Source organism: Loxodonta africana, chromosome 2, assembly GCF_030014295.1.
Source record: "Loxodonta africana isolate mLoxAfr1 chromosome 2, mLoxAfr1.hap2, whole genome shotgun sequence".
Lineage (NCBI taxonomy): Eukaryota > Metazoa > Chordata > Mammalia > Proboscidea > Elephantidae > Loxodonta > Loxodonta africana.
The window spans coordinates 36,289,863-36,312,366 of NC_087343.1; the positions used below are offsets into that span (position 1 = coordinate 36,289,863).

The window sequence follows — 22,504 nt, forward strand, 5'->3', positions numbered from 1 at the left end:
AGAATTTTTAGAGTAGGTGCACAATCTACCATACTCCCTTCCTCTTGCCACAGTGGTCATGGAAACCTATGTAGAGATGGGGTCTCCAGCCTGAATGCTTGAGTGTTATGATGAGTGGAGTTTCCTGCTGGCCAACTCTGAGCATGAGCAAGAGATAAACTTCAGCCGTATTAAGCCAGTGAGATTTTGCATTATTTGTTATCGCATCATTGTCTAGCCTATCCTAACTGATATAGCCCTAATCCAACCAAGCAAATTGCCTTAATGGAATTCTTTTTTAACATCTCATTTTTCTGATGTTGTTATTGTTAGGTGCTTTCATGTCAGTTCCAACTCACAGTGACCCTATGTACAACAGAACGAAACACTGCCTGGTCCTGCACAATCCTCACAATTGTTGTTATGCTTGAGCCCATTGTTGCAGCCACTGTGTCAATCCATCTTGGTGAGGGTCTTCCTCTTTTTTGCTGGCCCTCTACTAGGCATGATGTCCTTCTCCAGGGACTGATCCCTCCTGACAACGTGTCCAAAGTATGTGAGACATAGTCTCGCCATTCTTCCTTATAAGGAGCATTCTGGTTGTATTTCTTCCAAGACAGATTTGTTCGTTCTTTTGGCAGTCCATGGTATATTCAATATTCTTCTCCAACACCGCAATTCAAAGGTGCCAATTCTTCTTCCATTTTCCTTATTCATTGTCCAGCTTTCACATGCATATGAGGCAATTGAAAACACCATGGCTTGGGGCGGGACACCTTAGTCTTCTGGGTGACATCTTTGCTTTTTAACACTTGAAAGAGGTCTGTTGCAGCAATGCCTAATGCAATGCATCTTTTGATTTCTTTACTGCTGCTTCCATGGGTGTTGATTGTGGATCCAAGTAAAATGAAATCCTTGACAACTTCAATAGTTTCTCCATTTACCATAATGTTGCTTATCAGTCCAATTGTGAGGATTTTTATTTTCTTTATGTTGAAGTATAATCCATACTGAAGGCTGTAGTCTTTGATCTTCATTAGTAAGTGCTTCAAGTCCTCTTCACTTTCAGCAAGCAAGGTTGTGTCATCTGTATAACACAGGCTGTTAATAAGCCTTCCTCCAATCCTGATGCCCCGTTCTTCTTCATATAGTCCAGCTTCTTGAATTATTTGCTCAGCATACAGATTGAATAGGCATGGTGAAAGGATACAACCATGAAACACATGCAGTATCCCCAAGTTCTGTTCAAACGACTGCCTCTTGATCTATGTACAGGTTCCCCATGAGCATAATTAAGTGTTCTGGAATTTCCGCTCTTCATAATGTTATCCAGAATTTATGATCCACACAGTTGAATGCTTTTGCATAGCCAATAAAACACAAGTAAACATCTTTCTGGTACTCTCTGCTTTCAGCCAGTGTCCACCCGACATCAGCCATGATATCCCTGGTTCCATGTCCTCTTCTGAATCCAGCTGCAGATGCTCTTGAATGATCTTCAGCAAAATTTTACTTGCCTGTGACTTTAACGATATTGTTCAATAATTTTTGCATTTGGTTGGATCACTTTTTGGGGGAATAGGGATAAATATGGATCTCTTCCAGTCAGTTGGCTAGGTAGCTGCCTTCCAGTGATACACCCATTTGTTGAAATGTCTCAATTGGTATTCCATCAATTAATTCCTGGAGCCTTGTTTTTTTGCAGATGTCTTCAGTACAGCTTTGACTTCTTCCTTCATTACCATTAGTTCCTGATCATATGCTACCTCCTAAAATGGTTGAACATCAACCAATTCTTTTTGGTACAGTGACTCTGTGTACTCCTTCCATCTTCTTTTGATGCTTCCTATGTCATTTAATATTTTCCCCATAGAATCCTTCAATATCACAACTCAAGGCTTGAATTTTTTCTTCAGTTCTTTCAGCTTGAGAAACGCTGAGTATGTTTTTCTTCCTTTTTGGTTTTCTACCTCCAGGTCTTTGCACATGTCTTGATAATACTTTACTTTGTCTTTTCAAGTCACCCTTTGAAATCTTCCTTTCAGCTCTTTTACTTCATGATTTCCTCCTTTCACGTCAGCTACTCGACATTCTATACTTTCTCCAAAAAGTAGCATACTATCTGACTTAGTTGTCTCATGTTGTTCATACCACAAGTGGGTGGCTTTAAAAAAGAGAAACTCATTTTCTCATGATTCAGGAGGCTACAGGTTCAAATTCGGGACTCTTACTTTAGGGTAAAGAGCCCTGGTGGCGTAGTGGTTAAGTGTTTGGCTACTAACCAAAAGGTCCGTGATTTGAACTCACCACCTACTCCGTAGGCGCAAGATGTGGCAGTCTGCTTTCCTAAAGATCTGCAGCCTTGGAAACCCTACAGGGCAGTTCTACCCTGTCCTATAAGGTCACTATGAGTTGGAATCAACTCCTCGGCAGTGGGTTTGAGTTTGGGTCTTTAGGGTAAGTCTCTCTCTGTGTTGGCTCTGAGGGCAGACCCTTGTCTCTTTCAGCATTCCTTGGTTCCTTGTCAGTCCTCACATGGCATCTATCTTCCCCCGTTTCACTCACCTCTGTGTCTAATCTGCTCTTTTTATAACTCAGAAGTGATTAGGGTTTAGGACACACCCTACACTGATATAACCTCATTACATAAAGAAAACCGTATTTCCAAATAGGATTACATTCACAAGTGTATGGGTTAGGAATTCAACACATATTTTGGAGGGATACAATTCAGTCTATAACACTATCTTATGATGATTTGTTTTTAATAAATACTATTTGTATTGTATGGTAAATTCTACACATATTTTTGCTAACATAATAGGATTTGAGCTTCTTTTATACATTTTTTATTTCAAGAATCCATTATTGTTAGTAGAAATCAAAACTTTTCTAGGTTATTGCATCTAATTGGAAATCAGTGTGTTAAAAAGGAGCAATGAACTTGGAAAGAATTCCAAGGAGAAAGAAAATGTTGAATTGAAAAACAATGAGGGTGAAAAATTAGAATTATTCAACTTAAAGGACAAAAGCCTAAGGTGATAGGCTATATTTAAATAGAAAAGTGCTATTATTTGGAGAATGAAAAGCAGCTGCAGTTTCAGGGAAACCAGGGCTATAGAAATAGAACTGACCTGTTGCTTGAGGTATTCTCGTTAAAAATAAAAAAAGGTATTTTCACCTTCATTAGTTGTTAAGCACTGGAAAGTGCTACAAGAGAAGGTTATAAAGCCTTCTTGGCTAATTTTTGAAGGAATGTTGTTAATTTAAGCATAAACCCTTCATCGAGAATAAGCAGATTTTTAGAAGTTCTTTCAACTAATTATTTTATAACTACCTAACAACAGATATAAATTTAACCCAACTTTAAAATGCTGGTCACTGCTGGGAGCAGTTGAGCTAATGTTCACATCAGCTTCAGGAAGAGCTAAATTCTCTAGGGTCATACAAGATGATAATTATGAGAGAACTGATGCTGTGTTTTCTTAAGACTGTAGCTTTGTAGTTTGGAAAATTCCCAGAACATTTGTTACGGTAGGTATATTTGAGGAGCAATTAGCCAGTTCAGTAAAGTGAAACTCAAGAATCAGTTCAAGTATATGGGCTTTATTAATAATATTTGTGGTACTTGTAGTCTATACTTACAGGATTTGGCTTAGACTTATTTTCATTCTCCTATTATAGCTTGTTTGGGTTTCGTTGTTGTGGTTTGGTTTTTGTTTTTTTCTTTTTTAACGTATCCAGCTGTCTGCATGATTGTAATTTCCTTCAGTGTAAGGGCTCTCTGTAACCATTTTTATGTCACCCATGACATCTGCAGGGTGCTTGGCATATTGTAGATAGAAATCTGTTTGTTTGCATACATAAATGATTCCAGAAGGTAATTTTAATACATCCCTTTCCACTTCTAAATTTCCCACCCAAAGGTATCATCAAGACCGCTTTGCTCAACATGGATCGAGAAAACAGGGAACAGTATCACGTGGTGATTCAAGCCAAGGATATGGGTGGCCAGATGGGAGGATTATCTGGGACCACGACAGTGAACATCACGCTGACTGACGTCAACGACAACCCTCCCCGATTTCCCCAGAGTAGGAGCATTTGTAAAACCCTAACTTTAAGAATATTTATTTTTCACTGTTGTTATTGTCAAAATTAGTGGACTTAGTAAGTATTGCGATTCCCTGGGTGGCGCAAACAGTTAAGCTTTCAACTATTAACCAAAAGCTTGGTGGTTCAAACCTACCCAGAGGCACCTCAGAAGTAAGCCCTAGTGACCTGCTTCCAAAAGGTCACAGCCTGGAAAACCCCACGGAGCATAGTTCTACTCTGCACACGTGGCGTCGCCAGGAGGTGGAATCAACAGAACAACAACGGCTTCCGTTTTTTGGTTTAGTAAGAACTAGCACGTTTGGGGGAGCCCTGGTGGTGCAGTGGTTAAGAGCTCAGCTGCTAACCACAACGTTGGCAGTTCGAATCCACCAGTGGCTCTCTGGAAACCATACGGGGCAGTTCTGCGCTGGCCTACAGGGTCGCTATGAGTCAGAGCCAACTCAGCGGCAACGGGTTAGCACATTTCTGAAGAATGAGCTGGCAACCATGCTCGCCGTTAGTAAACACGAACTTTGATGTTTCTGTATTGGTAATTAGCTGAGCAATTTCTGATACGACTGTTGTGCTAAAGGCAGCATCATTTTATTCTTCCGTATTAAAAAGACTACCACGGACATAAATTTGCTTGTGCAGAACATATGTATAACAAGCATGCCACTATTTGTTAGGAAAAATTTGACTTTATGTTTTGTGAATTTAATCAGGCTTGTAATCTCTTTTAAATCCTCACAAAGCTTTGTAAGGAAAGGATTTATCATTTTACTGTTTCTAAAAATACAGCTGTGGAAATCACTATGTACTTAGTCCATTTGTAATCATAAGGAGTTTTCTATATTAAGTTAATTAAGATACTGAAAAAAAAAAAAAGATACTGAAAGCCATCTCTAAATCATTAACTCTCATGATTAGATAGGAAGGGGAAAAAAAAGAATAACGTTCACGAATGCCCACTTTGTACCAAGCACCCTTTTAAGTAGAGCAGCCCAAGTGGGAAGTGATTTTAATGCAATTTTTCTTGGAAAACAAAACCCCTTTCTGACCATCATCTCCTGAAAAAGTTACCCGAGTCCTCTCTTCCGGGATCTACAACCTGTTCACTCAGTCGTAGCAGTTTTTAAGGATGATCAGCTAACGTGGGCTTCTTTTAGAATGGAGATAGACATGGATCAACGGGAAATATGTATTTCATCAGACTTGGCTAAAGGTAAAAGACAAAATAACTAACTTCCGATTTGATAGGTAGAAGAAAAATGTTATCAGCCCCAAAGTTTCCCCCGCAGAGGCCTGAAATGAAAATAACAGGATAACCAACACTGCCCAAAAAACTCTTTCTCAATATGGAGATGCCCCGTGCAAGGATAACATAAGGATTCACCAGCATCTTGGTACCACTGAGGCTCTTAACTCACTCCGCTCTCTCCTTAGATAGCATGTGAGTCGTTACTGGACAATGTGCCAAGGCAAGGGAAGAGAGAATGTCAAAAGGGGTACTGGTTGCTATGAAGACAATTCTGACACATGGTCACTCCATGTGTGTCAGAGTAGAACTGTGCTCCATAGGGTTTTTAATGGCTGATTTTTTTGAAGATTGCCAGGCCTTTCTTCCAAGGTGCCTCTGGGTGGACTTAAACCCTATAAGAAGGCTCTAAAATGACATTTGAATACCCTAGAGAAAAACTTGGCCTTTCTTACCATTTCACCAAGGATAAGCCCAATACTTAGTGGATTAATTTATCGGATCATTATATTTTAGTGGTGTCATAGTCTAATTTTTTCCTGAAACCATTCGCATGAATGATTGGCAAGACCTAATGGATGAGAGGAGAATAAGTTTTGTTTTTACTATTTTATTTTTTGGTTCTAAATACATGCTGTCCTGGCAGATCTAAATGGAAACTCACGTGTAGTCTGTTTGAACTAATTTTGCATCACGAGGATATAAGAAAAATGTATGGCTCTCAAATATAGGTTTTTGAGTTAGTAATACAAATCCGAGAATGGAAGAAATCTATGTATAGAAAAAATACTGTAATAAAACTTAAAAGAATTAGCCAAAAGAAAAAAAAAATTAAGAGCTTTATGACTCAATGTATTCACCTTTAACCCTAACTCTGCAACTAGGCCGAGCTCCATGGATAGGTGAAAGAAGGCCTACTTGGACATATCCTCCAAATTGCAGTCATTTATTTCCGCCTTATTATTAGCAATGGCAGAAAGTACTCCTTTAACTACAGCCACAGTTCAGGTTAAGTTCTTTTATATTCTTTCTGTTAGCTTACTTTAACCAGAGGCATTGAAACCTTCTGTGCCCTGCTCTTGCAGTTCAGTCGTTCTCCCAGTCACACCATAAACTTGGAAGCCTGTTTACAGGACAAGAAAAATGTTCACTGTTTGCAAGGAGACAGGTCACAGAATAGAAGAAATATCCCTAGCCATCATGAAAGTAAAGACATAAGGAGAATAAAACAAGAATTAGGACACCATTAATTATTTTGAGAAAAGCACAAATCTGCCTGCATCCATGGTAATGTCTGAAGGAACGGCAAGAAAAAAAAATTTTTTTTTTTTCCTTTGTGATAGAGTATGCTTAGGCTGTGTTTGACTTATATCTGTCTGGTGATTAATAGGTACCTACCAGTTTAAAACCCCTGAATCTTCTCCACCGGGTACACCAATTGGCAGGATCAAAGCCAGTGACGCTGATGTCGGGGAGAACGCTGAAATCGAATACAGCATCACAGAGGGAGAGGGACTGGACATGTTTGACGTCATCACTGACCAGGACACCCAGGAAGGGATCATAACTGTCAAAAAGGTAATGCCTTTTTTTAAATACCATGCAAATAAATGCATTTCATTTTCTGGTTTCCAAGTTACTGAGTGCAATTACATCTCACATAAACATTCCTTTTGATTTTTATTTTTTCTAATTATTAAGGAAAACACTGATTAGAATCACACTGAGATCTCTTTGGTTGGCTTTTAGAGGTGCAAAATAATTTTAAGCATTCATTGTTTCCACACTTTCAATTTTTTTTTATTAAGAGCCTCCTAAGTAAGTAATGAAAACCCTGGTGGTGTAGTGGTTAAGAGCTAAGGCTTCTAACCAAAAGGTCAGCTGTTCAAATCTACCAGGCACTCCTTGGAAACCCTATGGGGCAGTTCTGCTCTGTCCTATAGGGTGGCTATGAGTCGGAATCGACTCAACAGCAATGGTTTTTTTGTTGTTGTTGTTTTGTTTTTTTTAATATTGGAGCCCTGGTGGCATAGTGGTTAATAGCTGCTAACCAAAAAGTTGGCAGTTTAAATCCACCAGCCACTCCTTGAAAGCCCTATGGGGGAGTTCTACTCTGTCCTATAGAGTTGCTATGGGTTGGAATTGACTCGCCAGCAATGGGTTTTTGTTTTGTTTTGTTTATTTGTTTGGGAAGTAAGTAATATAACCAAATTATATACATAAAATATATCAAATAAATCATGTAAATGAACAAAAAACAAACAGTGCCAGACACAAGTGCTGGGTTTGCAGTGGCACGTACAACATGATGGCCTCTGCCCTCATGAAATTCCTAGTCTAGTGGGGGGATAGAGAAAAAGGAAGGAGATGAGCAAAAACTAAATGTGTAACTACAAATTATGATACATGCATTGGAAAACTGTAACAGAAGCCACAGTGATCAAGCTGACCTGAAATAAAGACTATATAAAGATGACATTTATCAGTACTCACAAAAATAAATTCATAACACGAACTCATAACCACCTCTTTACCTACTTTTTATAACACAACAATGATAAATTTCTTACGTTCCAAATTCCTAGTTTTCCCTTCCGTACTTACTCATTATTTATCCCCCAAATTGTCTAGCACCACAAAGCAGTGTATAAAAGTGTGACAAAAAAATGAAACCCAATAAATATTGTGCTTTGGGGCTAAAATAATATTTATTTTGGCTAAATGTTTTGATGACTTCACTTTTTTTCATGTAGGGAGTACTACTTTCTCCTTTAGCACACTCACATGTTTGCTGGTAAACACGAACATATCTGGATATAAATAACATTTTTTTCTTAAGCTTTGGATTACATGTCTTAATATCTGGAAACACAATAAAATATGTTTAAACAACTCTCAGACTGATGTTTTATACTATAACGTAATTAGGAAGTCCATTAGCGTACATTAACCTTTTTAATTTTCTTGGTGCCTTATCAGATTCGAACTGCAGTTTTGCCTAGCGGACTAGATCACATTCACTAACATCTTGATTAATTGGGTTTCTAGTGAGCCTTGTCGTATCATCATCGAAAACTAAAAGTCAGTAATAAGCATTTGGTTTCACTGTGTCTCCAGAAGCAGAGACACTTTTCCTAAAGACCTTTGACAACAACGATCATGTTTGTCTTTGGCAAATAATTAGCCCAATGCCCTTATCAGGGTATCATTTGGGATATTTTATTATCTCATGCAAAAAAAAAAAAATTAGTCTGTTAAAAAAAAACACGGAATTCTGATGCAGACCTGTGATTCTCAATTCTGGCTGCACACAGACTCTCTGGGGAGGTGTTTAAAAATATGGGTACCCCATTGTTTAGGAATTGATAAGTGTGTTCATGGTGATGGAAAATTTGGCAACAGATACATGTGATGGTTATGCATCATAATTAATGTAATCAACGGCACTGAACCATACATGTAAAAAAATGTTGAATAGGCAAATATTGAGCCACATATATTTTTACCATGATTAAAAAAAAAAATACAGACTCCCATCCCCACTCCATGTATTCTGGTTTAATGCTCCAGGGTGGGGACCAGACATTGGCAAGTTTTAAACCCTCCACAGGTGGTTCTAATTAAAGCCAGCTGTGAGAACATCTGACACAGAATAACCTGCTGCATATTTGCCGCCTCGCCTCTGGCTTGGCCCCCTCAAGGATTTAAAACACAAAACAAAACAAGGGCCTGTAACAGACTCCTGCTTCCAGATTCCCTTTCCTGCCCAGTCTGATGCCCGGCACCTCAGCACCCACGCCTGAGCCAACAGCAGGCGGGGGGATTCAGCCCACACTTTCATCAGGGGTGTGTGGCATCCGAACTCCTTTGCAGACTTTATAATTGCTTTCCACCCTAACGTCTATGGGTAGGGGAAAAAAAATAATTACATTTTTTCTTTCCCCAGTACCACATTATTGTGTCGTGAGCAATATGAGCACATTCATTTATCAGTGATTTGCACGAAAAATGGTTCCTGTCTTGGCTTTCTGTGTCTTAGCTGCTTGAAATATGTCCCTTTTTCTCTCGAAGCTTTTGGACTTTGAAAAGAAGAAAGCGTACACCCTCAAAGTGGAAGCCTCCAACCCTCACGTTGAACCCCGTTTTCTCTACCTGGGCCCATTCAAAGATTCGGCCACGGTTAGAATTACAGTGGAAGATGTAGACGAGCCTCCTGTCTTCAGCAAACTGGCCTACATCCTACAGATAAGAGAAGATGCTCAGATAAACACGACAATAGGCTCCGTCACAGCCCAAGATCCAGATGCTGCCAGGAATCCCGTCAAGTAAGCACACTTCTATAACGCACGTCTGTTATAAGTTTCAGTTCATTTAAATATCTGCCTGCAGGCTGGAATGGATGAGTCCCCTTTTTTCAACTAGATAGTGGTGTTTTCCAGAAAAACTACTCTAAACAACACTTTTACTCTCCTTGCTCACTACATAAATATTTTTTTAGCAGTAGCATAAACCTCAAGAACACAATTTCTTAAAAAAAATACAAACGAGCTATAAAAAGCTTACTGCTTATGTAGAAGTTGTATAAGGTAAAGCAGTTGAATGGCGTGGGATTTCTTCCAAGGTCTTAGATTTGCCAAAGTGCAACATGGGCTTGAGAGTCTGTTTTTCAAATGTGGACGAGCCTATTGTGTCACACTTAGGGCAGAATTATGCTCCGTTTGGATGCTTTTTTTTTTTTTTTTGGCCAACTTGAATAAAAACAAGAATTCTGTTTCATGATATATGCCTGTGAAATCCCGGGTAAATTAATAGAGCTGAATCACAATTTATACTGTGTAAGCAAGCTCTATTTTCCTCGTACTTTGCTTGTACCTTCCTTGTAAATCACGTTCCAATAAAGGCTCATTACTCTTCGGGGCCACCGATGCTTTAGAATTCTAGGATCTTATTGTGAAAGCGTTGGAGTCAACCAACCTTCAGCCTTCAGCCTTCAGCCTGCAGCCAGCAGCTTAGCTGGCTAAATGAGAAAATTGCTAAACCAAGATATTGTTGTGTAAATTATTCCCCATAGATAACATAAGCAGCTTTAAAAGCTGGAGGACCTCTTCTCAGGCAGTCCACACATACAGTCTGGGCCCCTCCTACGTGCCAGGCATGTTCTAGGTACTAAGGATACAACAGAGAACAGCACAAAAGTTCTGAACTTCTGAAGCTTATGTTCTAATGAGGGCACGTTGATAATAAATGATTATAATATTATAAGTATGCCGTATTCCAGTGAAAATAAATTCTAAGCCAAAAAATAAAACAGCAGATGGGAACAGAGAGTCTTTGGGGTACTATTTTAGACAGCACTGGTCAGGCTTAGCCTCACTGGTGGTGAATCACTTGAGTAGAGATTTGAATGAAATGCAGGTGGGAGTCATGCTGATATCTGGGAGTAAGAACATTCCAAAAAGAAGGAAAAGCAAGAGTAAGGTCTGAGGCCAGAGCATGCTTAGCATGTTCAAGGAGTAGCAAGGAGGCTACTTGGCTGGAAGGAATTGAGCAAAGGGGGAGCCATAAGAGGCAACAGGAAGGTTTGGTGGAGTGGTGAGCGTGGCAGCTCACATAGGGGTGTGTCAGCCATGATAAAAACTGGATTCTACTCTGATTAGGGGGCCATAGTGGTGCAGTGGTCAAGAGCTCGGCTGCTAACCAAAAGGTCAGCAGTCGGAATCCACCAACCACTCCTTGGAAACCCTATGGGCAGATCTACTTTGCCCTGTAGAGTTGCTGTGAGTCAGAATTGACATGACAGCAATGGGTGTTTATTCTGATTGAAATGGGAGTCATTAGTGAGACTCGAATAGAAGAGTTAATAATCCAAAACTATATTTAAAAGGATCCCATTGGCTGCTACATGGAGAATATTAGATATTTGCAGATAAAGAATTTGAGCCTGTCAGTCTTTTTCTAACTTTTTAGCCATTGAATCCTTTGTTCAAAGAAAACCTTATGACAAGCCCCACATATAAAACACACAAAAAAAGCATGACTTACTCTCAGAGAATAATTTTAAATCATTGGAAAATAGTCTGTTATTTTATCATTGTACTGGAATATCCACCAATACCTTGAATTGGACTACAGTCAACCCACAATAGCCATAAGTGAACTCCATGGACCAAATGTTCCTCTGTCTACATTTAATATTGTTAATAAGAAAAATGAATGATGGCTTTCACTTGCCTAGAACAATTAATTTTTAGTATTTTCACATTTATTATGTCACTTGGAGTTTGTTCTAATTGCATAAGAAATAATCTCAGCCAGCCAATGTCAAGTCCAATTTATAAGCATGAATGCTGAGAGTTTACAGATATGAGTATTTGGTTACTTCTTTGTTCAGTCAACATGTTTTTCAATGAAAGAGATAATGTCTTCTGGGAATTTAGGCCATATTTCTATGTCTATATTACTTTTTTAATACAGATACTATTTAATGTAGATACCATTGCATTATTTTATTTTTTATGAAAGAACAAAGCTAGCTTGTCAAACTAAGTTGACTGTCAGCTAATTTTGAAGTTTTTTTCCTGCAGGCTTTCCCCTGGTACATATAGATTTGGTACATATAGAGTACTGGGATGAGAATTCCACGCAGTGGTACCAGCCACACCATGGGTGTTATGTCCATTTAACCTGATCAAGTCGTACACATGAGACACATACATGGTGTTGGCAAAAGTGAAAGCCATTTTAGTTACTCACAGAAAACAGTGTACAACAGGGAAAGTTCCATCGCGAGGTCCTCCCTGGCTCAAAGGCTGTCCATGTCGGATGGAAAACTTCGACAGGTGTCCCCTCTCTTTGAGCATGGACAAAGGACCCAAAGGATCTTCCCCACATGGTTTTATATTCCGTAGGTAGTATACTCCACTGCACAGAATGCGCTGCAAATTTTCCCGTCTGATCTCCCAAAAAGGGGGGTAGTCAGACATGGGGGTGCCAATGCAGAATTGTATCTCTTTAGCCCTACTGCTTATTTTGACAAACCATGAGGTTTCAGAGGGGGAAGTGCAGTGGTTTGTCCCGAAGCCCAAAGATGCTAGCAGGAGGGAAGGAAGAGGGAGTAATTATAGCCGTTTGGGCCATCCGAAGGACTGCCTCCTCTCAGCTACATTAGAAGACAAATCATTGAATCACAGAGTACAATTCAGCCTTGTGGGGGGTGAGGAGAGAGAGGTACCCAGCAGAATGGTCTGCTATAATCCACTGGGACTGATTACTCTGTTCCTTATCAGTGATGTCTACAATTAATCTGACTGGACGGTACGTATCTTTACTGTAAATTGGAATTACTTTGGAAAGAATAAAAAATAGCAACAAGCAAATAAGGCTTCATGTGACAGCATCTTGCCTAAACAAATGTAGGCCGTTTATGTTTTCTACTAATTTTCAAATCTCCCAATAAAGGGAAAATACACAATTTTGATATGTCCTGAAGAGTTACTTTCTCTTTAAAATCAAAAGCCACCTTCAACTAAAAATTCCTTACCTCTTGCTCCTATTTTAAGACTTGATGGGAAAATATAAATACTTGTAAAACTCAAAACAATAGCAGGAGGAAAAGAGCCAAAGAAAAAGAAAAAAAATTGCTGTTGTATATAATTGTAACAGTTTATAAAAGCAATAAGCAGCATGTCTTAAGCTTGACATTTTTCATGAAAAAAAAATGCATGCAGATAATTATAAATTTCTTACAACGTCTATGAAGATTGAGATTTCCTTTTTGGTAATTACGTGCTATAAATATTCATAATTTTCAAATTAAAAATGAAGAAAGATGATCAAGTTCCATGTTGTCGCCTGCCTAAATTCTTAATAAATGTTGATTCATGACATAAATGAAATAAACAACAAATTTTTCATGTTTCAACTCTTGTGATAATAAATATCTCAGGTTGATATAAATTGAAAATGAATTCCAACCCAACTTGATATACGTATCCTTTGTGAATTTTATTACTTCTTTTTAAAATCAGATTTAAATAGCTTACAATAATTTAGACCCTGCTAGATAACTTTTTTTTTTTTTTTTTAGATAACATGGAAACTCTATGGGGCAGTTCTACTCTGTCCTATAGGGTCGCTATGAGTCGGAATCGACTCGGGGGCACTGGGTTTTAGATAACAAAAGGAGTCTCTGGGGGGTGCAAATGGTTAACATGCTTGAAGGGTTGGAGGTTTGAGTTCACTCGGAGGCTCCTCAGGAGGAAGGTCTGGCCACCTACTTCCGAACACACTGGCCATTGAGCACCCTGTCAAGCGGAGTTCTACTTGGACATACATGGGGTTGCCATGAGTTGGAATTGGCTTAACAGCAACTGCTTCAGATGACAAAAATTAATTTTATTAGGATAAACTATGTTGTTTATTAAAACTCACTAGTTCTATTGTAAACCAAAATAATTAGTTGAAATAGACTCCTAGAGATGATATACCATTGAAAGTTGCTAACACTTTTTTTCTTAGAGCAATCATGATAATTCCACATGTGTAGGACAACTTAGGTCATTTCCTTCTATTATATCTCTACTGAGCCTATGTTTTTAAATCTCCTACCATGATATAAGTTTCAAGACTCCAGCTGAAACTGGCAATTTCTTGCTCTTTAATGGCCCCCAAAATAAAAATTTTAAAGAGTGTATACGTACACACATACTTTTTTCCCTTAAGTTGCTATTCCAATAACTAATGATAAATTTATAAATAGGAAAACATTTCTCAAAACTGACTAGTCTTCCATCATTTTCAGTGTTAAAGACTTTCCTTCTTTGATTTCTAAGATGCCACTTTTGCTTTCATTAGGATTTCTCCAAACTTCCTGTCTTAGTCATCTAGTGCTGCTGTAACAGAAATACCACAAGTGGACGGCTTTGAAAAAGAGAAATCTATTTTCACACAGTCTAGTAGCTTACAAGTCCAAATTCAGGTTGTCGGCTCCAGGGGAAGGCTTTCTCTGTCTCTCTGCTCTGGAGGAAAGTCCTCGTCCTCAATCTTCCCCTGGCTGAGGAGCTTCTCAGGAGTAGGGACCCCATGTCCAAAAGATGCGCTCTGTTCCTGGTGCTGCTTTCTTGGTGGTATGAGGTCCCCAGCTCTCTGCTAGCTTCCCTTTCCTTTTATCCTCTTGAGAGAGGAAAGGCACTACAGGCCACGCCCCAAGGAAACTCCCTTTACCTTGGATCAGGGAAGTGACCTGAGTAGGGGTGGTATTACAATCCCACCCTAACCCTCTCAACATAAAATTACAATCACAAAATGCAGGACAACCACACAATACTGGGAATCATGGCCTAACCAAGTTTTAGTGATATGTATTTTGGGGAAGGACACAATTCAATCCATGACATTTCCCTTCTTAAGTATTTATTGAGTCTCTACTCTATTTCAGGGATGCTCCTAGTCCTTGTGGATTTCTGTGCTTCCATTGGTCTTTGAGTGATTCTGTCCTTAGCACTTCTCCCCCTTGACATTGAGTAGCAAATCGACATTGCCAATCAGGATCTTTATCCTAACCCTCAGATTAGGTATCTCCCTCGGGACTTTCCTCAGCTCAACATACTGAAAATGGAATTGATGATCTTCCCCAAATCCTGTTTTTATTCCTCTTCTATCTATGTGTGGCAGCTCAATCAATTAGTGATCTTTGTTAAACATTATTTAGATTTGTGACATTCTCCTGCCATGCACACACACACACATTTAAGTTGTAAGGGTCTAAAAACTTGAGTTAACATGTAACAATTACTACATGAACCGGATCCAAATTACATATAAAAAGGAAATGTTAGTGGTGATTCTCAAGATTGTCTCACTTGTCTGGTAAGTTTACTATTAGGACCTCAGTGGTAAAGAAATCATTTCTCAGAGTCTTTTGTTTAATGTTCAATTATAGATATGCAAATAGACACTACAAGGAGGAAAAGAAATAATGTAACAGGTATTCTGGGAATAGTTTTAAGACATGAGAGCAGCAAATACAAAGAAACTCTTTCTAAATTCTTTTCCCATTTTCAGGTACTCTGTCGATCGTCACACAGACATGGACAGAATATTCAACATTGATTCTGGAAATGGTTCGATTTTTACATCAAAACTTCTAGACCGAGAAACACTGCTGTGGCACAACATTACAGTGATAGCAACTGAAATCAGTAAGTCCAACCTAATATCGCTGCTGTCCCTGGTTGATGGAGTGGCTGTCCTACCAAGGAAGGGCTCATGGAGCACCACTGAAACTCGTCACCATGTATTGATAACCCTACCTGATACATATTGAGAGAAAGCACCCGGCCACAATTTGCAGTCATGTTTCTTCTAGACATGTGTTGGTTCACTCATAAACTAGAGGGGCAAATGTGGAAATTCTGCAGCTTGGAAACAATAAAATGCAAATACATCTCACAAAGGAGATTGAGTTTGTATGTGTTGCAATTGATTCCAAAAACCTTATAAATCAAAGCATTACAAAGGCAGCTGAAACATGGAATCAATTACGTTAGAAATTGTGTGTGGGAAGGTCAAGTATACTTTAAAAAGCATGCATTATTTAGAAATCTTTTGGATATTCATACTCAAGATTTCTATTTCAAAATATTTAGAGTTAAGAATTACAAATTTTGACTTTTTCATGGTACATGAAAGTGAGAGATACAAACCATCAAGTGACCAATAAAATGTTTAGAATGAATTACCATAGCAGTCTTTCTGAAATTTGAGGCAAAGCAAAAGAGGGCTTAAATGAAAATTATTCTACATAATGAAAACTGTGTACAGTAAACACAATGTGTAAATCTAAATGCATAAAAGAAGTATAATCTTTAAGATAATGTTCAAAAGTTTTTTGTTTTTGTTTTCTTTAGAAGACTTTTGAATTATAGCTCATTTTTTGGTTTTCAGTTTTAAAGGTCCTTATCATTTTTAGCTCTGTTTGGCTATCTAGTCTGAAATACTCTATATCATATGGTATATTACAGTTGTATTCATTGTCAAGGTAACTCATGAGATCTGAAGTGGTCGAAAGATACTGAGTGGAATAATACATAACCAATACAGGCAAAAAGAAGCATTGCTTTTTGATAATGATAAGGACGCCTTATTATAAATTGGTTGGGTAAGAATTTGCTGTTCAGAATTTATGGCAAGGTACTGATGTGGGTACCAGTGACAGAGCACACTAAAAGCTTTAAAATTACAAAATTATATCTCACTGATAAGGGCCATTTGCTTAACATCATGAAATTTATTTAAGCTTTTTTGTGGAGGATATCATTCCAATTTATGTTCTACTGAAGTAGTCATTTCATAAGTATTTTAAGCTTTGGGCCTAAAATTTTCTGTTTTAAGGTTTAATGTTTCTATGACTCATTTGAAAATATTCGTGATTAGGTCTTTTAAAGGTTCAGCTTCAGCAACTCTAACTTTGAGGAGTAGTGTGAATAAAATTTTAATTGCACAGGACTGTAGAAATTTTATTGTCCAAACTTCTTAATTAATTACCTTTGATGTAACGGAAGCCAAGAGCTTGTTTAAGACTAGCTCGCTCCCACTCCAGGAACTTTGCATTTGCTGTTTCTTCTACCTGGAGAGCCAGAAATATTCACATGGTTTCATTCACGTCCCCATGTAAATGTCATTTCATCAGAGAAGCTGTCCCCGTTCATCTATTTAAAGTAACATATCCATCCTTCTTTGTTTAATTTTTCCATAGCACTTACCACCAGCTGACACATTATATGTATGAGTTTGCAGTTTGTCTACCTCTATTAGAAGAAAGCTCCAGGAGGCAGGGAGTCCCTGGGTGGTGCAAACCGTTAATGTGCTCCACTGCTAGCGAATGGAAAGCTTGGAAGTTTGAGTCCAACCAGAGTTTACTCAGAAGAAGGCCTGGTGACCTAAGTGACCTATTTCTGAAAAATCAGCCACTGGGAAAGAGTCCTACTCTGACACACACGGGGTTGCCAAGGGTCAGAATCGACTCAATGGCAACTGACTACTGGTCCGGGAAGAAGGATCTTTGTGATATTCCCTGTGTGTCTCAGCACCCATATCAGTGGCTGGCACATATTAGATCCTCACTGAGTATTTGTAGAGTGAACACATGAATGAAGTGAATGAACAAAGGTGGGGTGAGCGGTCCCATCTCCTAATTTTTATACCAGGAATCTGTCTCCCATACTACCCCAGTAATCTATCATAGGAGACAAATGAAATACTTCATTTATCTCAGGTTTCAAGCATAGATTCTGCTGTATCATTATTCCAGGTGAACAGTCTGGGCTTTGGAGTCAGGCAGAGCCAAGTTCAAATGCAGGCTTCATTATTTACTAGCTCTGTGAACTTGAATAAATTACTTAACTTTTCTCTGCCTCAGTGTTCTCATCTATAAAATGGGGCAGTGTCTATATCTACCTCAAAAGTTTGTAAGGATTAAATAAGATAACATAGCAAAGTGCTTGGTATGATGTCTAGCTCTTGTTCAGCACTCAGACTGAAACGCGAAAGTAGCAATCCTTTGGTTTTCTGGGGGTTCATGCACACCTCCCACTCTACCTCCCCATCACCTTCCTTTTGTCTTTGTTTTCCCATCTGCCTATTTCTTTGACTTCCTTTAAAATATGCCTCGGAATGCCTCTCCTGGGTAGTTTTTCTTTATTTTGTGTTATTCTAGGGTTTATTATGTCTTACCCACCAACCAGTTTGTCATACTGTGGTGGCTTGCACATTACTATGGTACTGGAAGCTATGCCACTGGTATTTCAAATATGAGCAAGGTCATCATCCATGATGGACAAGTTTCAGCAGAGCTTCCAGACTAAGACAAACTTGGGAGAAAGACCTGGCAATCTACTTCCAAAAATTCGTCAATGAAAACCTTATGGATCGCAACAGAGTACTGTCTGATACAATGCTGGAAGACGACCGCCCTCGGTTGAAGGGCACGACACGATAGGCACAATGATAAACTTAAACATATCAGTGGTCACAAAGATGGCCCGGGACTGGGTAATATTTTCCTCTGTTGTGCACAGGGTCACCATGAGGCAGAGCTAACTTGACAACAACCAACAACAGCAACATTATGCAGCTGTTTTTTACTATATCAACACCAGTAGCTTTGTCTCCTAGGTATTTTCATCAGGTGTATCCAGAAGTACCAAACAGTCTACTTCTACTTTCTTGTGACCACCTTAACCTGTGGTGGGGACTCTCTAGATTGAATGAATGAGAATGAAGGAGTGCGTGCATGCTGCCTACTGGGAATCAGTGGTCAACACATGAATGCATTTTCCTTTCTTTTGGCATGTTGCAGATAATCCAAAGCAAAGCAGCCGAGTGCCTCTATACATTAAAGTGCTAGATGTCAATGACAATGCCCCAGAATTTGCTGAATTCTACGAAACCTTCGTTTGTGAAAAAGCAAAGGCAGATCAGGTGAGTTTCATAAGGAAGCACATTCAAATTTACAGTCAGATTGATTTAGCTCTTCCAATAATTCAGTTGATACACAGAGCTGAGAGCTAGTTCTTAATTATCTATGAAGTGAATGGTAAGGAAATTAATACTATAAACAAGAACCAGGACTAATGTTTAACTTGCATAAGAGAACAAACAATTTTTAAGAACTTGGAAATTCGTTGTCTAAAAGACTAATGTTGATTCCAAACCGGTCTTAAGTTTTCATTAAAATAGATTAGCCGGAGCTTTATTGGACAAAATATTTATTGGTGAGCAGATAGGTTTAATTGCCATATATACATGAAAATAATACCCAGAATATATTTTACAATTACCTATAATTCATATTTTCACTTATTCACATTTGTCCATTTGTACAAGAATCTTTATGAATTGAATGTTTTACTGCTTTCTCCATTTGTTCCCACCTGAAGTAGGTGCCAGGGATATAAAAATTATTTTACAAAAAAAAACCAAACCCAGTACCGTCGAGTCAATTCCAACTCATAGCGACCCTATAGGACAGAGTAGAACTGCCCCTAGAGTTTCCAAGGAGCACCTGGAGGATTCGAACTGCCGACCCCTTGGTTAGCAGCTGCAGCACTTAACCACTACACCACCAGGGTTTCCAAATTATGTCACGGTTCCTCAAAATACACGTGCATGTTAAGGCACGTGTTAAAGTAGGTAGCTAAAGCCACTATGTTTTAGGTGCTCATTTTCTTTTTAACTTTTCTGAAAGTGGCTGGCTTATGTATGTGGCAAGGCTGCAATTCTAAACAAGCTGTCCCAATAGTGCCTCCATTTTGTTAAGTTGCGATACTGTGTCAAATCATAAACAAATCCAGACTCAGCTAAGGAAAGGCTTTATTCAGCAAGAAAGATGACTGCAAGGAGGAAACCAAAACCAAACCCAATGCCGTCGAGTCGATTCCGACTCATAGCGACCCTATAGGACAGAGTTTCCAAGGAGCGCCTGGCAGATTCGAACTGCTGACCCTTTGGTTAGCAGCCGTAGCACTTAACCACTAGGCCATCAGGGTTTGCAAGGAGGAAAGGGACAATTAATTTCATTGGGAGAGGGATCTGTTGCAATAAGGAGAACACTCTGACCATCAGATCAGCAAGCATCTCAAGAGGTAGGCAAAACCACCAGTTTGTCTTTCATGGAAGCAAGACTAAACAGAAAGAGCCAGGTGTGAAGAAGTACAATGAAAAGGTGGTGTGATCAGTTAGTGAATTAGAGAATGTTTTACGCTGAGGCCAGCCTATTTTCAGGGAGGGACCCTTAAGGAGGGGTTGTATGTTGGCTCTGGCTGAGGGTGGGCCAAAATGCAAGGACCTGGGAAAGGAGAGAAGTTTTACCAACGTTTGCCTAATGAGCATTTTGTTTTTGATTGATCATTGGAAAGAAGCAGTTCAGTTAATCATTTATGAGGCCAAGAATGGGAATTTGGAGGGTTTGTGTCTGGCTTTCTTAGAGGTAAACAAGGAGCCATCTATGAGTCTTACCTAAGTCATATGAGGAAGCGTAGCTCTTCGCAGCAAGCTGCTTTCTGTAACCCAAAGAGTGGGGAGATTTCCTTAAATGTTGCTGTTTCCAAAATCACAGGGTTCAGGTAAAATTCAGCATTGTCAATTGTCCTACAGCATTGTGATATTTTAAAGCTTTCTATCAGCCTAGAGCAGTGTTTCTCAACCGGGGGTGATTTTGTCCCCCAGGGGACATATGGGAATGTCTGGAGACATTTTTTATTTTCACAACTAGGAGGGTACAACTGGTATTGAGTGGGTAGAGGCCAGGTATGCCGCTAAACATCCTACAATGCTCGGGTCAGCCCCCCCAACAAAGGATTATCCCAGCTCTGTGATTTTCTAACCCATCAGTTCTTCCCAGAGAGTGTAATATGGTAAAGTTTTGTAAACTATCATTTTTTTAGAATTTATTTTATTTTTGTTGTTGAGTAAGCGACCATTCTTCAAATCACAATGAAAAATCATTTAATCAAGCAATTTACTACAAAACTATAAGAAATACTTTTGAGTTAGCAGAACTTTATTGCAGCTTTATGGTTTTATTTCAGTTGATTCAGACCCTACATGCCATTGACAAGGATGACCCCTATAGTGGGCACCAATTCTCATTCTCTTTGGCCCCTGAAGCAGCCAATGGCTCGAACTTCACTGTTCAAGACAACAAAGGTAAATGAGTGCAAGTTACATTCTTTGTCTATGTGTCTAGATCTAGATCACGGATGATCCAATGGGTGGTCTAGATCCGATCATGTCTAGATCAGATCATGGATGATACAACACGTGGTGCTGTGCCCACATACATTCACCATTTTGCTTTCTGGTTCCAGACAACACCGCGGGAATCTTAACTAGGAAAAATGGCTATAACAGACAAGAGATGAGCACCTACCTCCTGCCTGTGGTCATTTCAGACAACGACTACCCAGTCCAAAGCAGCACTGGGACAGTGACTGTCCGGGTCTGTGCATGTGACCCCCACGGAAACATGCAGTCCTGCCATGCGGAGGCCCTCATCCACCCCACGGGGCTGAGCACGGGGGCTCTGGTTGCCATCCTTCTGTGCATCATGATTCTACTAGGTAAACTGGTTCTCCCTACATCCCATCTCCCCATGGTGAGGGGCACACAATGTAGCTGTGACACTCTAGATTTATCCGCCTCCCCCAGTAAGGCATACAGCCTGATCTAGGTGAGTAGAGTTACATTCTGAGAATTTTGTGTTGTTCTACTGAATTCGTTTGTGCTTGAAAATGGCTTTGAAGAGTGATCAGATGTGAAACTTGCCCATGTCCTCGTCTACCTGGGGAACCCTTACTCCAAAAGAATCTCTTGCCTATCAAAATTCGTGGGGATGAGTCTCAGGGGGCTTGGAGAGCAATACAAATATGCCCTTGTCATTTCATTTCTTGTTTAATATTTAATCTGGTGAAGCATTGTCAATGTTAACAAGTGGAAACTGTCGAGCATGGAGTATATGATGAAGGCTCTTTCTACAAAGGTAAGGTTTAAAGATCAAGGAGAAAGGGGAAAGAGGAGTGTAATGACTTTTTCTCTCTTACACAGGAAAACAAACACTCTGCAATTTTCTTTAACTCAGCAAATTTATTTTGACCTACCCATTTAAATGACTGCCTTTTTAGCTCTCTGGTGGCCACATACATAATGACTATTATTTCTCAGACTCTTGATAATAAATAACTTTTATAATGAAGGAAATAAATCCGGGACCCACCAAGAAATGGATACGATAACATAGAAAGTCAAGATCTAACGATGAATTCAAATGAAATTTTTACACCCAACCCCTTTATTAAGCACACAAGTTAAGCTCCAATTGCTGAACAGTCCCTTGCCTCTTTGTGAACTAAGGAATCAAATATTAGTTAAGACAATCCTTTCAAAAATAAAAGCAAGATTTGAAAAGCTTGCCTAAACCAGCCCAAAACAAACCCGTTGCCATCAAGTCAATTCAGACTCATAGTGACCCTATAGGACAGGGTAGAACTGCCCCATAGAGTTTCCAAGGACCACCTGGTAGATTTGAACTGCTGACCATTTGGTTAGCAGCCATAGCTCTTAACCACTACGCCACCAGGATTTGTCTACACAATTGAAAAAAAAAAGGGAATGAAT

The 22,504-nt window shown here is 39.2% G+C and overlaps 1 protein-coding gene across 1 annotated transcript in view; it reads left to right on the forward strand.

Moving 5' to 3' along the window:
- CDH6 (cadherin 6) overlaps window positions 1–22,504 on the forward strand; it is a 64,265-nt gene that overhangs the window by 36,373 nt on the left and 5,388 nt on the right. The window contains exons 4-10 of the mRNA XM_023545402.1: window positions 3,906–4,073; window positions 6,723–6,910; window positions 9,404–9,657; window positions 15,395–15,531; window positions 18,690–18,811; window positions 20,920–21,037; window positions 21,199–21,450. Coding sequence (XP_023401170.1) covers window positions 3,906–4,073; window positions 6,723–6,910; window positions 9,404–9,657; window positions 15,395–15,531; window positions 18,690–18,811; window positions 20,920–21,037; window positions 21,199–21,450 — 1,239 coding nt within the window. The remainder of the gene's footprint in view (window positions 1–3,905; window positions 4,074–6,722; window positions 6,911–9,403; window positions 9,658–15,394; window positions 15,532–18,689; window positions 18,812–20,919; window positions 21,038–21,198; window positions 21,451–22,504) is intronic.